This window comes from Punica granatum, chromosome 2, assembly GCF_007655135.1.
Source record: "Punica granatum isolate Tunisia-2019 chromosome 2, ASM765513v2, whole genome shotgun sequence".
Lineage (NCBI taxonomy): Eukaryota > Viridiplantae > Streptophyta > Magnoliopsida > Myrtales > Lythraceae > Punica > Punica granatum.
This window is the reverse complement of record NC_045128.1, coordinates 14,485,134-14,502,304: the sequence shown is the minus strand read 5'-3', so window position 1 is coordinate 14,502,304 and position 17,171 is coordinate 14,485,134. Positions and strand designations below refer to the sequence as shown.

Below are 17,171 nucleotides of genomic sequence, written 5' to 3'. Positions count from 1 at the left end.
CTGCGAGAAGCTTGACCTCGATATTGGGAACTCCGGATATAATGGCTTTCTAGGAATCAGATCAATTCGACGCTGAATGTCACGCATGGGCGGCAAATCATCAGGAAGCTCCTTAGGTGTGACCTCCTTGAACTTGGCAAGGATGGGCTTCTCCTCATTGGGTATCTCCTCCTTATGCTCCTCCGGCAGCTCCTTCACAACCCGAATATGCACCTCTCCCATCGACTTCATCTCAGCATCCATCAGCCGAGCAGAGCTTGACTCAATCAGCAGCATCTTACTTTCCTCCTTCAATACTGCCTTGTCATTCAGCGACTTTGACATAGGCAACAGCTTGTACAGCACTCCATCCTTGACGAGCTTATGTGTTGTCCCTCCCTGAGTGTGTAGTGCCGTTGTCGAATTGCCATGGTCTCCCAAGTAACACGTGGCAAGCCTCCATGTCGACCGCATTACAATACATCTCATCTTTGTAGCGCCTGATAGAAAATGACACTTTTTTTTATCTTTCCGTCACCCAAACCTCGCCGACTGCTTTGATCCATCTGATCGAATATGGGTCTGGGTGTTTCTCCACCGGTAGGTTCAGCTTGTCGACCACAGCCTTGCCAATGATATTCTCCTGACTCCCACCATCGATTATCACAATAAACAGTTGGGACTCGATTAGACACCGAGTGCGAAAAAGCCGATTTTGCTATGATTGCTCCCCTTGCTTCGAAGACAAAGGACATAGGCTCCATCAATCTCCACTTCCTAAATCCACATCTTCCTTGTCTTCGCCTGGATCGCACACTACCTCCTCGAGCTCCTCTTCCTCGATAACTGCCACATTTTTTCTTCGGGGCAATCGCTAGATCGATGTCCCATTTGGTTGCACTTGAAGCACTTCATCTCCATCTATTGGTGGAAGTGCTCGGAGCCTTGTTGCTTTCGGTTGCAGCCACGCCCCTCTTGCCATCCAACTTGTCAACTTCCCCCTTTTTCGGCTTATTCGCAATAGCCCGCTGAACTACTTTCCCCTTGTCTCCTCGTGACGATTCCTCATGGTCCTTCTGGTATTGCATTATTAACTCGCCCTTTAAAGCCAAGCTCCTCGCCTCATCAACCGTGGATAGTCGGTTTCAAGCCCTCCAAATATCGCGCAGCCTGCTGCCCCTCTGTCTCGCTAAGAGAATTCTGTTAACAAGACCAAGAAACTCGGTCATGTAATCATGAACAATCCGATTCCCTTGGATACATCTCTAATACTGCATAAAGAGGTGTTGCTCGTAATCTAGGGGAAGGAAACGAGCTTTCAACAACTGCTTCATCCGTCCCCAAGTTCATACAGGTTGGTGACCTTCAAGGGCTCGGTTTTCTTGCAAGCGATCCCACCAAGCTGACGCGCTGCCTTTGAGACTATAGGTCCCAAGTTTCAGTAGCTTCTCCTTTCAAACTTCAGTATATTCGAAGAGCCAATCAACCTCCGAAAGCTAGCCAAGGAAGTCCTCGATGTTGAGACTCCCATTGAACACCGGAATGTCGACTTTGAGCTTAAAATCATTGTTGTCTTGCCACTGACGTCAGATTCCGTGCAAAGGCACCCCCTTGAAGATGATACCTTCCCCATCATCTGAATCGTCATTGAGTTGCATTCTCCAGCTCGCTCTGCCTCCGCCTTGCTCCGGTTACCACGCAAGCTGAGGGGCCTCGAGTAGAAGTATAATCTCATCAAGACCTGCTTCATTCGCCCAACTCTTTGGTCCAAAGCTTGCCGTGTGGTTTCATCCCGCTCTTCGGCGTTAGGAAGATTGTGACCCAACTTGTCCACTATTGGTCAGTCTCAAGCAAATCTCTCGCTCTGATACTACCTGATGCAGCAGGTTAGGATCGATTTGCCCACCTAAAACACGCCTAGGCTCGGAGAGGATAAACACTCGAAAGAGTAATAAAAAAATGACTCAAGAATATAAGTTGTTTATTATTATCAAATTCGAATCCCATACAACCCTTTTATAAAAAGAGATTACAACTTGTAAAAAAAGACAATTTGCAAGTCAAAATCCCCCATAAACGCCACCTATTGGTCCCAATTACCATTGAGACTTGAAAATAAAAATTAAGGGAAACTATTAGGCCCGTTTGAAATTTGGATTTGATTTTAGAATCGTGATTTTGATTTTAACTCTACTACTCACTACAAAACAAAAATACACGTTTCCCAAGTCAAATTTATAATACCATCTCATTTGTCTTTTTTCACAATCAAAATCAAAATTATTTTAACTTTGAAATCAAACGCCCCGTAGATACTATTTGCTCCTAGAAAATCACTAAGGCTTAATTGAGTCAAAGACTACTTATTCGTTCTTCTCCCAATGCAGCTGTTTATCCACTTTTAATGCTTCTCACTCAGATGCGTCTGGGGTCAGTGGCTTCACGGGCTTGGACTGGCATTTAGATTGAACTTGGATCATATTCTTCAGTTTAATTTTCTTGGGCTTGGGACGATATGAATTGGGCTTCTCTTGATCAAGCTTCGTCAAGAAATTAATGGAGATAAGCTCCGAGTCAACCATCCCTTGTAATCACATAAAAAAGATGTAAAACTAGAGTGTACTAAGCATAGTAGTGCACACTTTCGCCCGATAACTAATAGGTTCCAGATTAGATACTCGTGGTGGGACTATTGTTATCTCATTATTAGTTATTAAAATTTATATTTTATTATAATAAACCAACGGTCCTCTTATATATATATATATATGTGTGTTTGCTTTTGCTAAAGATTAATATTCACTTATTTGCTTTTGCTAAAGTCGTTCTAATGGATGAACTTTAGAGATCCATCCTGAAAAGCATACAAATAGATTAGGCGTCGTAAGTTTAAATCCAAATACCTACTCCAATTTGTATCCCAAAGCAAGATCCGTGGGATCCAATCTGAGCAATTTTAATATGTTTATTTTTATATATTCAATAAGCATATATATATATATATATTTTTCATAAAAAAATGTAGACATATATATAATACCACGTGATAGTTATGTACATAATTTTTATGCACAACTATGTCTTGTCCTAATAATGATCTCCAAATTGTAAGATCCCAAGAATCACGTGACAAACCTCCTCCTTACTCGAGTCAACACGACTTTAAACTACTTAATTTTTCTTTTGGAGGCTTAGACCAGAAGTTTAATGGTTTTCTTAGATGAATCAAAAGTTTATTAATTTGGAAATTGTTGTATAAAAACATTGGGTGAATAGTTATTTAAAATGTCAGTATCTGTTTATTAAAATGATTTTAGAGCTTAGAATGGATAATGGATTAAGCTTGGGAAAAGTTAAATGACATCCTACTGAGATTCATAAATTTGTAAGTTTCTTTGTTAAGAGGGAGTCAATGAAGCTAGCAAGAAATAAAGAAAAGGAGATATACGGACATGGAAAACGAAATTAATGAGGATAGTTCAGAATCTCACAATATTAAACCCCTTCTGTAAAATTATGATAATTAATTCAGGAAACTCAAATCTAATGGAATGACAAGTCGAACTTAAGTCGATCTTGAGTCGAGATGGAATTTCTACATGTTGGACTTAAATCTAATGCTATTTACTATTGCAGGCAATTTTTTTATGACACAGTACGATAACAAGACACGTATACAATACAAAATTAAGCAAATGTTGTGTTTAAATGAGTTCGGCTCAGTTAATTTATTTAAACATGATCAAGCCCATATGATTAAATGTGATTTAGCGTGTTCATGAACCTATTTAACCGATATTACTCAATTATATGAGAAATCATATATACAAAAATCCTCTTATTCTCAACAATCCATATTCCTAAATGGCAGACTTTACGCAGTCACTCCTTACATATTCTCTCTCTACTCCGCTTGTAACCTAAAAAGATAGCTTTATCAGGTTTTTATCAATTTAATCGCGTGTAGATATGTTTATTATTTATTTAATGTTAACATGTCACATCGTGCATGTTTGAATATGTACATTTTTAGACGGGCTTAATTAAGAGGTTAGACGTATATTTTTGGTGCCAATCCACAATTAAATGGGCTGTGTCCGTATTTGAGAATTCTGACATGTACCATTAATTGTATTGTATTTGGATTTAGGGTTTTATGACATGAATTTGTTTAGTCACAATATGAATAAATAATACAAGACGCATCCCTACACTACTTAACGTCCTTATTTCAAGGATTTTTTTTTTACTTTTTGATTTGCACCATCTGATACTCGAAAGCTCGATTGGCACACACTTTTTGCCTGCTAACCAAAAGATTTCATTTTCAATACTCGTTGTGGAACTACCCGTAGTCCAATATTAGCTTTATTATATTTTTATTTTAATGTAATAGATCTATGAGCCTGTTTTATAATGGAAAAGTCCAATTGGGGTCAACTAATTCAAGATCAAACCAAGTAAGCCTACTAAAGAGCAAACCTCTCTTACATTAATTTTCTCCATTCAATAGATATTTATTCCTATTTTCTCTTTTTATTATCTATATTACTATAAAAAATGAGAAGAAAAGTTTTCCTCTAACATTTATTCTCAAATAAGGCCCGTCGTAAAATTATATATATAAAAAATTAAGAGCCATTAAAATTACAAGCAAAATTGTAAATTAAGATCTTTTCTAGTTACCAACTTCTCCACTCCTCCCTCTATTTTCTGTCTCCCTTTTTCTCTTCTCTGTCTTTCCTTTGCAATTGCGGTTCACTGCTTTGCTCTCGTTTTTCTCTCCTACCCACCATTTTGGGATTTCTATTATTATTAATTTATTGGGTAAAATTTCTGCTATCAATATCATTAGTTATTATTGTCATTAATAAAAAGATCTATTTTAATCTCAATGAAAAGAAATTGGTCATATTTTCAAATAATACTGAAGAATAATTAAAATATTCTTTAAAGTTTTGACAAAAAATTTACAACAGTCGCGCGTAAAGCGTGTTCAAAGTCTAGTCTATTTATATTATAAATTAGAGAAGAAAAAGTGTGAGATAACTTTATATTTCCAAAGTTATCGTTAGTCCAATTCTTTCAAAAACTAATAACCATTAAATTTAATGGCGATATTATAATTTTAACTTTTTATGTCTCACTCAACCACTTATTTCTTTTATATTTTTTCTCTCCTCTCTTTTCCTCTCTTCAATGTCCATTCCACCTCTATCTCCTTTATTTCAATTTTAAGTTTATTTATATTATTTTCCTATTTAAAATTAAGTTTCATAAAATTTCATATGAATTATAGGCACATTTAGTATGTAACGCTTAGAGCAAGTTCAACTTTATATTTATGCAAAATTAATATATTGATTTAAATATAATATATGTCTTCGAAATATATTCAATATCTATTTACGGGTTCAAATATTTTGCGGGTTCAACTTTATTATTTATATTTCATTTGACGCATAAGTCGGGTCACACTCTTATATGTATATGCACACACAAATATGTATTTTCTCCCATACTTCTAAGATGTACTGTAATTTTTTTTCGGAGTATTATTACAAAAAACTATTTACAAATTGCCACGCATTTATATATATATATATACATATATATATATATATATATATATTTCAATTATGACGAAAGGACTTTATTCCTAATATAATAAAATAAAAATTTTATTCGCCATAATAAATATCAAATTTAAAGTCTTTTCGATCTTATTAATAAAGGCTGGCGCGAATTCACCGCGCCCTCTTCCAGAACTGCCACACTTATTTAAGTCCAGATTTAATAGTCCGACAAACTAAGCACGTGCAACACATGCCTTAACCCGCAATACTACCGCACGTGTAAACAGTGGCCACCATTATTCCCTCCACCGTCTCAGCCCCACTCCACCGCTCCCTTCAAAAGGCCGGCCCCCTCCCCCGACTCCCACAGCGCCACCGTACATGATATTCCCACCTGCCGTAAGCCGCCGCAGATGGCCGCCTCCTCTTTCCCCCACTATACCCTCTCGTTCTCCTCCTCTTCCGCCGCTCTAAGCCCGAACCCCAGGTCCGTTCCAAGGCGGCCCGCCGTCATATCCTGCACCTCTTCCACCTATGATCCATCCCCGCTTGTAGAGGCACCAGCACCGCTTCCCAAGACCATCCGGGACGAGGCAAGGCGGCTGCGCGGGCCCCCGCAGTCTTTCTCTGCCAAGTACGTCCCGTTCGGGTCGGGCTTGGACTCAGCAGAGTCGTATTCCCTCGACGAGATAGTTTACCGGTCCCGCTCCGGCGGCCTCCTCGACGTGCAGCACGACATGGAGGCCCTTAAGTCGTTCCCCGGCGCGTATTGGCGGGAACTCTTCGACTCGCGCGTGGGCCGCACGACTTGGCCTTACGGCTCCGGCGTCTGGAGCAAGAAGGAGTGGGTCCTCCCGGAGATTGACTCCGACGACATCGTCTCTGCCTTCGAGGGCAACTCCAATCTCTTCTGGGCCGAGCGGTTCGGCAAGCAGTTCCTAGGGATGAATGACTTGTGGGTGAAGCACTGTGGAATCTCTCACACGGGAAGCTTCAAGGATTTGGGAATGACTGTATTGGTTTCTCAGGTGAACCGCCTCCGAAAGCTGAACTGTCCCGTGGTCGGTGTGGGCTGCGCTTCCACCGGGGACACGTCGGCGGCCCTCTCGGCATACTGCGCCGCTGCTGGGATCCCTTCAATCGTCTTCCTGCCTGCGGATAAGATCTCGATGGCCCAGCTTGTTCAACCCATTGCGAACGGGGCGTTCGTGCTGAGCATTGACACCGACTTCGATGGCTGCATGAAGTTGATCCGAGAGGTCACCTCTGAATTGCCAATCTATCTGGCCAATTCTCTGAACAGTCTCCGGCTCGAGGGGCAGAAGACTGCCGCGGTCGAGATCCTTCAGCAATTCGACTGGGAAGTCCCCGACTGGGTCATTGTCCCGGGGGGCAACCTCGGGAATATCTACGCTTTCTACAAAGGTTTCCATATGTGCAAGGAACTAGGCCTAGTGGATCGGATGCCGAGGCTTGTCTCTGCCCAGGCGGCGAATGCAAACCCACTGTACCTCTATTACAAGTCAGGGTGGAAGGACTTTAAGCCCGTGAAGGCAATGACGACTTTTGCCTCGGCGATCCAGATTGGGGACCCAGTCTCAATCGACCGGGCAGTCTATGCCCTGAAGAACTCGGACGGGATAGTGGAAGAAGCAACCGAGGAGGAATTAATGGATGCAATGGCACAGGCTGACTCAACCGGGATGTTCATATGCCCTCATACTGGGGTAGCTCTAGCTGCCCTGATTAAACTCAGGAACAGGGGAGTCATCCGGCCCACTGATCGGACTGTGGTGGTTAGCACAGCACACGGCCTGAAGTTCACTCAATCAAAGATCGATTATCACTCGAAGGATATCAAGGACATGGCGTGCCGGCTCGCGAACCCTCCAGTGAGTGTGAAGGCGGACTTTGGGTCGGTGATGGACGTGTTGAAGAGACATTTGAATAGTGCTCCCAAGTATTAGGATATCTGTTGTACATTTCTTTAGCTTTGCCACTCCCATAATTACGATTTTCTTCTTCTTGGTTGTAAAAATTATCGCACCGGAGTGTTCTAAATTTTCACTGCAGGTTCTAAATGAGACTGAACAAAAAATCGCACCTTGATATGAGCATTTGAGTATTTGCAGAATCAGGTAATGTCATTAATTACTTATTTGAGGCTTGGTCGAAGTTCAGCTCAGCAGGATCCTACTGTCCAGCTCCTTAAGCTTCTTGTTTGCTGCCCCTCGCTTGCGTACTGTTTTAAGCTCTTTATTCTGATACTTTACAGGGCCAATATTGATCTCGATGGGAGTGGGAGAGCTGTTGATAGTGAAATTCTCTTTCGGAGAGCGATTTCCTTCGCATACTCGGGACCTGGCTCTTTGGGCTTGGGGGGAATGTAGTTAGGAGATGCCTTATTCCGAAAAGATAAGAATGGTCCCCCACAATTAAGTGTAGGTGTGGAGCCATTGCACCTCATCTATCACTGAGACCAACCCCAAGAACAGGACCACAACTTTTCCAGTCCGACTCACCGTTCAAGCTCATCGGGAGGGCGGATTTCTTCTGCTCTTCACTGAACATTAAAGGCAAATACTGTCCTTCCATTTTGGGCAAATTTCCCACAAGCCTGCATCTTGCAGCCTGGGGTGGGATTTGCTTGTCAGCTCTGGAAAGTCTTTATGTTGGGTTGACAGTTATTTCTGTTATTCTGTCCAATGGAGATCATTTGAAATATGTCGGCAGACAGTAACTGTAATTCATCGTTAGGCTACCTTCCCCTGGATGAATGAAGCATATGAGATGCTAAAAAGCTGCACCTCAGGTCAGGCTTCGGGATCGACACGAAAACTTGGTTTCACACAACGAACATCTGATCTTGCGCTACAAGCTCCAGACTCTGCATTTTGGATGCCGACAGGGAAAAAGGTAGATCGTAATTCATGAAATTTTTCGACAACTTTTACTCTATTGAATGATCATATTCATCCATCTCATGAACTAAGTAGAGCAACTACTAGTTACCCGGAAAACCAATCAGTACATTGAAGTGAGTGATTCGAACAGCATCAGCCAAAAATTTTTAGCTCAACCTCCAGAGAAATATACATTATTCTACAGTTACAAGTCAATTTTAGTTGATATTAACCGAAGAAACTGAATATCACAAACATGTCAAATACCACTGGCCAAAAGTCAACCCCAATCACCCCCTCCACCAGAACAGACTCCGGTCTTCACATCACGAGTAATCATACAATGATATGCTCTTATCATCGGACACACTTGCGAGCCTGCCGCCTCGCGAGGATCCACCTGAGGGCCGAAAAGCAACCGCCCAGACCTGATCTGTGTGACTGCTCATGGTCTGGACTGCTGCCCTCATGCCCAGGTCCCAGAGCCTCACTGTCCGGTCACTTGAGCCTGAGGCTACAGCTGCTCCGTCAGGGGCCACATCGACGCTCAGTACCCAGCTTGCATGGCCTGACATTGCACCGGCCAGTGTTTTCCCCTCAACGTCATACATGTGGATGTGAGCATCATCTGAGCCTGAAAAGAGGAGTCTGGGCTCAATTGGGGAGTATGCGAGGGATCGGACGGGCATGAAGTGACCCTCAAGATGGTGGAGAAACTTGGCACGTGCCACATCGAAGATGGAGATCGTGCCATCCATTGAGCCGCATGCGAGTCTCTTCCCGTCAGGGCTCCATGCCAGTGATAGAACAAACTTTTTGTTGCCGCTCTTGTCAGAGTGCTTGGGTCCTTCAGGACGAGGGATTTGGAGGGTTGCGATCAACTGCCACGTGGAAGTGTCCCAGAGATTGACTGAAGCACTACCACCGCCCGCTACTGCTAGAGTGGTACCCTGAAAGAAATTCATGTTTGATATTCAGGTGAAAATGAATAATGCCAGATATAACAAGTGAGTTAGACTTGAACTATCTCACAAGATGGAATAGCAAGTGTTCCTCAGCACCAGAAATTTCAGAAGCATAAGACAACCGTTATCAGCTCAAATGTTTAAGGCGCAAATTGTAACTTCAAATTTATCTAGAATTTTTCTCCCGGCTGGATAGATAGAAGATATTGAAGGGACAGAGCAGGCCTCTAGATTCTTACATCACAGGAGCAAAATAATCTGTGAGCCACAGCCTATACAATATTCAGGAAACTCGAAGAAACACGCGAGGGAATAGAACAAAAGAAAGCATTAGAACTCGAAACTTGAACGTTTTCTAGCAAGCCGTATTGGATATACTTCACAGAGACAGTCATGATTCATCATTTTTCTTTCTATTATGGTATGGTATAACCCTACTAGTGCATAATAGCAACCTTTTTGATTTAGCTGTTACAGATGTTCTTTGTCTAGCTATGCTACTGATAGATGTTCCGGCTGTTTCATTGTTATTGAACATTTTTCTTTGTTTTGTTGTTCCACTTGCTGTTACAGATGTTTAGCACAGCTAAAGATGGGCTTACTACCCACATTAGAGATGGTCCACGCGACCGCAAGTGGAGCAACGGAAGCAACACATGTGACAGAAGCTGAACTTTTAAGATAATAAAATCCAAAAATACTACAACACAAGAACTACTGCAGTGAAGTATGAATGGCGCAGGGTCCTAATCAAATATAAGCTTCCAATGCAGCACAGAGCGATTATTCGAGCATAAGACGGACAATGAGAAATCTGTAATGCTCACCGATTTAATCTATCAACCCAAGAGACCAGAAGTGTTTCAGGAGCCGACAAGAAGCAGGAAATGGGTTTTGCATTGAAAAGGAACAGAAAACAACAGAAATGCTCACTCACCCAAAATAGAAGCAGAGACCAAAAAAGCAAATGCCCAAAATAATCAAGCTATGAATGCCCTCAATTTCTGTCAATTCTCAGCTAAGAAGAAAGCGGCATCAGCATTGCGTACCTTGGGGTTAAACTGCAGCTTCCAGACCTCGGAGGGAGGAGCCTCGAGGGTGGCGATAGTGGCGTTGGTGTCCACATCGAAAACCCTAACGAAGCTGTCGAGGGAGGAGGAGGCGGCGATGACACCAGAGGGGTGAGCAGCCACCCAGACGACGCCGAGGCAGTGGCCGGTGCTGGTCCGCTCGAGCTCCAGATCGTCGGGCCGCCACAGCCGCACGGTCTCGTCCAGGGAGCCTGTGAGGAGGAGGGAAGGTCGGGTGTCGGTCTCAGGCACCCATGCCGCCGCCCACGCCGACTCGTCGTGCGCGCCCTCGACCGACTTCAGCCCCGCGAGCTTCATCGGGAGGAAATTGCTCTGTACGGAAACCCCTGAAAATTAGGATTTCTTTCACTTCACTTTGCTTGCTGGAGATGGCGATGGTGGCTGTCCAACTGCTTTTGGAGGGGATTTTGAAGGGGTTTTACTTTTGAAGACTCGTTGACTTGGTGTTGGGCCTCTTCCTGGGCCTGGGCCTGTGGAATTTGGGCCCAACCCCCTCTCCCACCCGCATGAGACTTCACAACCGACAATCGAAAGCATGACTTTTGAATGGAAAACAACAGGGTTTCTTGTTTTGATTCAACAAGATCTCTTCTTTTGCTTGTTCTTTTATGTTTCCATTACTTCACGACTCTCCTAACCACTAACACTTCAGTGATATGTCGTGGATTATCTTTATGTAGAATAGAACGATACCGACTGATATGATGCGCTGAGAGTACCTGATAATCGCTTTTTCGAATCGTTCTCATGAAACTTTAACAACATTTTAACGCTTCACAGTCGACGTACACTGCATGAAGAGAGGAGATAGGGCGATGGGAGATCGTGGCTTTGCGTTCTCACCTTGTTGTTCCCGACAATTGACTATTCTTGACCATTGGCCTTGTTAGAGGACTAGAGGTAGAGGATGGTCCATTTCATTTGATTGCTCTGAGCTGATGATGATTAGAGGTGAGCCTTGGGGTAACGGAATCACAGTCTCCCTAATTCCGTTCCAGCGCTTCATTGATATGAAACAATTTCACAGAAGATTAGACAAGCATTTCAAAATTAAATCGTTCAAACATATATAACAGCCCAACCGGTGATACCACTACCACTATCAGTTGGCCTCGTTCTTATTACGTACTTTCAATCATCTAAAAGTCCGAATCGATACCTAGGACTGGTTCGCCCTCAATATGATCACGAAATGGCATGACCAAGGTCCCAGGGGCCCGGTCAACCTTGTATGAAGTTCAATCGACAGTTAAGGTTGCAAGCCAACTTGGATTTGCATGCAACTTCTACCAGCGGACTGAGTCTCTTGAACATCAATATATTATATCTAAAAGCTGAAGCGCGGAATCGTGGAAGCTCTATTTGAGAACTATCAGCTCTCTAAATTTTCTCAATTTTTTTATTATTTAATCATACTAAAAATTTATAATGCTCAATTATTATCTTAAAAAATGTAAGTAGCTTTTAATAGTACGAGAAGATATATATGGACTTCCATTCAATGAAAAACAAGAGGAAGAGATAATAAACTTTTTATCACAAACCGGGGAGTATGCAAATCATCAAAATTAATATATAAGTTACTAGAAGTCATTTTTAATAAAAAAATTATCAAAATATTTCAATTAAGTAATTTAAATGATCAAGTCACAAAATACAATTAGGAAACCTAAATTTGAAAAATTTAAGAAATTAGATTTTGAATAATATACAGTCAATTAAATATGTAATGAACATTAAATAAGAGAATCTATCTATATAAAATAATAAAAATCGGAACGGCGTCCCAAGATATGCCACATAAGACAAAGCATGTCTCTAATTGCAAAATCTTTCAAGTCATCACCAATAAACACGTGACACTTAGTGGGTTATCATGTTGCCTCCTTAATTTAAAAAGCCGAAAAGACTTAAATCCATGAAAAATGATAAGCCATATATTTATAATATCATTTATAATAGTTTGAATTTTATTATTAAGGGCTTAATGTATAGTTGTGCAGAAAGAAACCAACTTTTTTTTTCCTCTACGGTCTTTGACATGATGGAAAATTTGAGCATAAAAGTTCTTCATCAACTACCTTCAACAGAAATTACAAAGGTGTGGTCTTGGATTCATAAGGCCGCTGATTTTCTTAAACTGAGTAGATAACATTATAGATTAGAGGAAGACGATTCGATATTAAGTATAGATCAAGCTTTTTGTATGGATAGCTGATGAAATCTCTACTTTTTAAAGAAGATTTAATATAATACATGGAGTTTAGTATATTATTCATTGTTATTTTTATATATGAATGAAAAATATATATTCATCGAAGGATATTTGAACTAGGGAGAATTGATATATCTTACTGCTCTTATAGTGGGTTGAGAACTAGAATCAATCAATACCTTAAGGTAGTACGTATGCATGCATAAAATGCTATGTGTATGTAAAATAAACACAAATAATATTTTATAGAGGTTATAAGGCAAGAATATATAACACTAATTTTATTGATTATCGTAACAATTTTAGCCTGTGCAAGCACGTCTAGATAGTTGTAAAATCAACACTAAACCGTTTAAAAATCAATTTACATTAAAAAATATTAGTAATTTTTTGTTGAAAATTAGAAATGAACTATTGAAAATTCTTATTGTTCATAACAAATAAATTCATTTTCATAAATTGTGAATAATAATTATTGAAATAAACCCATGCAATACAAGGGATTGAAAACTAGTTTCTAAAGAAAAATGGAGGAGCCCGTAATAAAAAGTAAAACCTCACAGAGTGATTGCATAATATCGGGCATACAACTATCAATCCTTGATCGATAGAGTTGGATCTCTTAACATTCTGCACCTCTATCACATTCATTGCTTGAGCAACAAATATGATGAGGTATGATAAGGATGTCAAATGGGACAGCCTATAGCTGTCCCAATGAATGCACGCTTTCAATTTTGAATTGCCGGCTTTCATCTTCATATATATATATATATATATGTATGTACGTGTAAATATATATCTTTTCTTGCTCACATCACATTCAATTGCAGAACTTTAATGAGAGCACAAGTCATAATTCAAAAACTGGAAAAGTTAAGTGGGGACTCCAATGGAGTAAAAAGAACAACGAAGCAATGAGAAGCATAGAACTATATAATTATTTGCAAACCAAACCCACATGTCTTACAAAATACAAAATGGGGCCATAGGTTGGCAATAAAAATCACAACTAGACCCCCATATATGTATAGTACAACCTAAGTCATGACATTTTGCATATCTTCATCAAACAATTCAAGCCAAGAAATACAACTCACACCGTGAAACTCCAGTAGGTCAGGCTCTAGTCGGGGAACAAAAAACTACAGTTGGAGCCTCCAATGCCATAAAAATTTCGGCATCGTATTCATACTCCTATACCCACTTTGCTACTAACACTTCACCAGTCTAACAATCCGCCAAATCAAACCATTTGAACTGGCACGGCTCTGAGAGTTGAACCAAAAAGACACCCAGAGTTCCAACCATTCACTATATTTACGTGCCATACAGGCAGTGAGACATCCCATGTAAATCACCGAGACCACATCTGCATTTTATCAAACTACAACAATCCACAATGCAATCCATGAGATGAGATCCCATAAGATGCTAACTTCAAAACACTTCTTTTCGCCTCAAAAATAGCTTAGAGCTACTACATACCAAATAGGGTGACTGACTCGGATAATCCTCAATCGCATCATCGTGTATACAAAGAAGGGTGTTTGAAGTAAAAAACAAAAATCGATCAAACTCGCAGGTTTGATGAGACTTCCAAGAATTTTGTTTAGTGTGCGGGTGTGGTCACTTTAGTTTATACATGTGTCGAGTTGATCAAGTTTTTCCTTTTTTGTGTGGTGTATGTATGAATCAAACCAAATCAACCAATAAATTTAGGGGGGGGGGGGGTGAATTTTTTGGAGGGAAAATGAGACTTTTTTTTTTTACTTATTTTACATTTTCAAACTTTTAACCTGGGCCGATTGGGCTTGGGCTGGGGCCCACCTTTTCCTTCTCTCTCATGGAATTGATCTTCTCAAGCCTCCACCCATCCCTAAGCCTTGCAATGAAACTGTCGGCCTTGATGTTCACGTCCGGGCTGGGGCAGAACACACGGGCCCCACCTCCTCCATCTCCACCGTCCGTTCCATCGACGGACTCCGATGCATCATCGTTCGTCACCGTTGTTGAGAGATCGTCGGCGTCCTCTAGCTCCGGCGAGCTGCATCGGGAGCTGTGGCTGCTCCGTATGCGGACAAAATCTCCGCGAGCCACGAACCTCAGCTCCGGCAGCTTGAACGGCGGAGGCGGCGGCGGCGGTATCGGTATCGGTATCGGTATCGGCAGGGACTGGCTCCTCCCGCTGTTTAAGTTTAAGCTCTCCTCCCGCTCCGCGTTGATCCTCGCCTTCGTCGGCAACGGCGGCTTGCCGGCCTGTCCGACGTCTCTCCTTTGAGAACGTTCCGGCCGCGGAACTGGCGCCGCTGGCGGCGGCGGAGGAGCGGAGGTCTGCTTCTTCCGCTTCGACTGCCGCGCCGCCGTTGATGAAGGTCGTGGAGGTGGAGGAGGCGGCGGGGGCGGCGGTTGAGAAACCGAATGGATCCTCTTGCTCTGGCTGTTTTTGCGGAACAGGCTGTGGAAGAACGACGGCGGAGGAGGAGGCGGGGGCGGTGGTGGAGGAGATGGCGGCGGTCTAGTGAAGGACTGAGGGGCTTCCGGCGGGCCCTGATCGGCGTGTTCGAGTATCGTCCGGCTCTTCTGGTTCTTCCTCCTCTTCTTCTGGTTACGCAGTACGGAGGCGATAACCATCTTTATCTCCTTAGTCGTGTTACTCTTCCTGCGCTCCTGTTTAACAAACGACGGCGCCGGCGATGGAGGAGGTCGCGGCGGCGGGGGTGGCGGCGGCGGAGGAGCAGTCGGTGGTGGTTGTTGTGGAGTTCCAACAGCCTCATACGTCCGCCTCTGCTTCCGGTGAGAAGCCAGAGGAGCAAGGGGCGGTGGAGGTGGCGCAGCCGGCGACTTTGGTGCCGGTGGTGGGGCAGGAGATGCTGGAGGCGTCACGGAACGGGTAACAAAAGTATCGACCGGAATCTCCTTAATGTCAGACTCGTCAATGGCGCTCCGCCATCGTCGGAGAGGCGCGGGCCGAAACTCTGGCGCCCGGTACTTGTCTATCTCGAAATCGTCAAAGAACCGGAAAGGTTCATCGCTGGAAACCGATGCATTTTCCGGCGGGTGCTCTTGCCGCAGGTCCGGGTAAGAGCTACTGTTCCTACGCAGCCGGTTCGCTCCGATCGCAACAGCGTCATAAATCTTCGTGTCGCCTGGCTCGTACCACCTTTCGTTTTCCAATTCACGAGCTGTTTCGACGCCGCTCGGCACTTTCGTCGCGTTATTGTTGTTGTTGTCGTCGTCGGCATTTTTACGGGCGAAAATCCCGCAGAGTATCGCGAAGAGGACGAGGAGCATGTTGAGAGAGTCCCAGCTCTTCTTCACCTTCACCTTGGTGGGCGAGAGGATTTGGGAGGAGGCCGAGATGAATGGTGGGATTAGGAAGAATAAGAGGATAAGGGCGAGGAGAGGGAGGAGGATGATGAGTATCGGCGGCGTTAGAAGGGGAGAGGAGGGCCGCCGGCGAGGGGCGGAGATGGGCGGCTGCGGCCAGAAGGGCGGTGAGGCTCTGAGGCTGTCCATGGCTTCGTGTTTTGAGCTTCGAAATGAGTCTGAGGTTGGGGGGAGATGAGAGAGTAGAGTCGGAGGTTGTCTGAGGGTGGTGAGGATTCTATTCCTCCTCTTCAAAAGGGTAATAATTATTAATATTGATTATTTATTTTCTTCAAAATCACAGCTTTTTATGGTTTCTTCAAATATTACCAATTTTGATTTTTTTGTTTCTGATCCCTGAACTAATAGATGAAGTTTGTCCATTAGACGATTTATAATATATGTCAATTACATCACACTTCATGATTTGATAATTGTTCATGGAATGAATAGGTAAGTCCGGTACTTGGGGTATTTGACTCAATTGCATGCCTCAACGTAGGTGCGTATCATCTTGGTTACTCGAGCCTAGTTCTAGTTGATAATTCAGTCATCGAATCTCTCTCATTGCAATCTCATTTTGATACGAGCGGTAAAACATTTTAAAAAATAAAAAGTATAAAAACAAACGAATTGAAATAAATTTTTTTCCCTTTTGGGTTAAGTACTATTCCTATCAGAAGTAAATTTGAAGTAATTCAGCGAAAGGGAAATTATGGTAGATTATGGCGGTCCAAGTACGTATTTTTTTTTTCGATTATAAATGAGGTTCAAGATCTAGTACAATGAAAAAAATTTATATATAATTAATAAATAAATACAAATAATCTCACTAAATATCGAACCTGCGATTTCTAATAAATAAATTATGATGTGCATCACTGCACTATATATTCTTTTTCATTAAATACGTACTTTTGAAATGAGTTAATTCTACGTACGAGACTGCTTGTGGGGGTCAAGCCCCGAAAAAGTGGTCCATATAGAAAGCAAAAGTAAGGTGAACAAAAATAAAATAAAAAAGTTGGCAATAAATAATAAAATAAAATACTAATAAAGTTGCATTTTCCCTA

At 42.3% G+C, this 17,171-nt stretch overlaps 3 protein-coding genes across 3 annotated transcripts; 1 reads left to right on the top strand and 2 right to left on the bottom strand.

The window, feature by feature from the left end:
• Window positions 1–5,841: 5,841 nt before the first annotated feature.
• On the top strand, window positions 5,842–7,718 carry LOC116195675 (threonine synthase 1, chloroplastic). The gene has a single exon (XM_031524972.1). The coding sequence runs from the start codon at window positions 5,969–5,971 to the stop codon at window positions 7,520–7,522; it is 1,554 nt and encodes a 517-aa protein (XP_031380832.1). The 5' UTR covers window positions 5,842–5,968; the 3' UTR covers window positions 7,523–7,718.
• Window positions 7,719–8,544: 826 nt separating this feature from the next.
• LOC116195676 (WD repeat-containing protein VIP3) lies at window positions 8,545–10,902 on the bottom strand. The gene is made up of 2 exons (XM_031524973.1): window positions 10,473–10,902; window positions 8,545–9,408 (listed from the first exon to the last, which is right to left on the bottom strand). The coding sequence occupies exons 1-2, from the start codon at window positions 10,809–10,811 to the stop codon at window positions 8,785–8,787; spliced, it is 963 nt and encodes a 320-aa protein (XP_031380833.1). The 5' UTR covers window positions 10,812–10,902; the 3' UTR covers window positions 8,545–8,784.
• A 2,745-nt stretch (window positions 10,903–13,647) lies between these two features.
• On the bottom strand, window positions 13,648–16,400 carry LOC116197273 (formin-like protein 14). Its single transcript, XM_031527361.1, has one exon. The coding sequence runs from the start codon at window positions 16,246–16,248 to the stop codon at window positions 14,524–14,526; it is 1,725 nt and encodes a 574-aa protein (XP_031383221.1). The 5' UTR covers window positions 16,249–16,400; the 3' UTR covers window positions 13,648–14,523.
• Window positions 16,401–17,171: the final 771 nt, after the last annotated feature.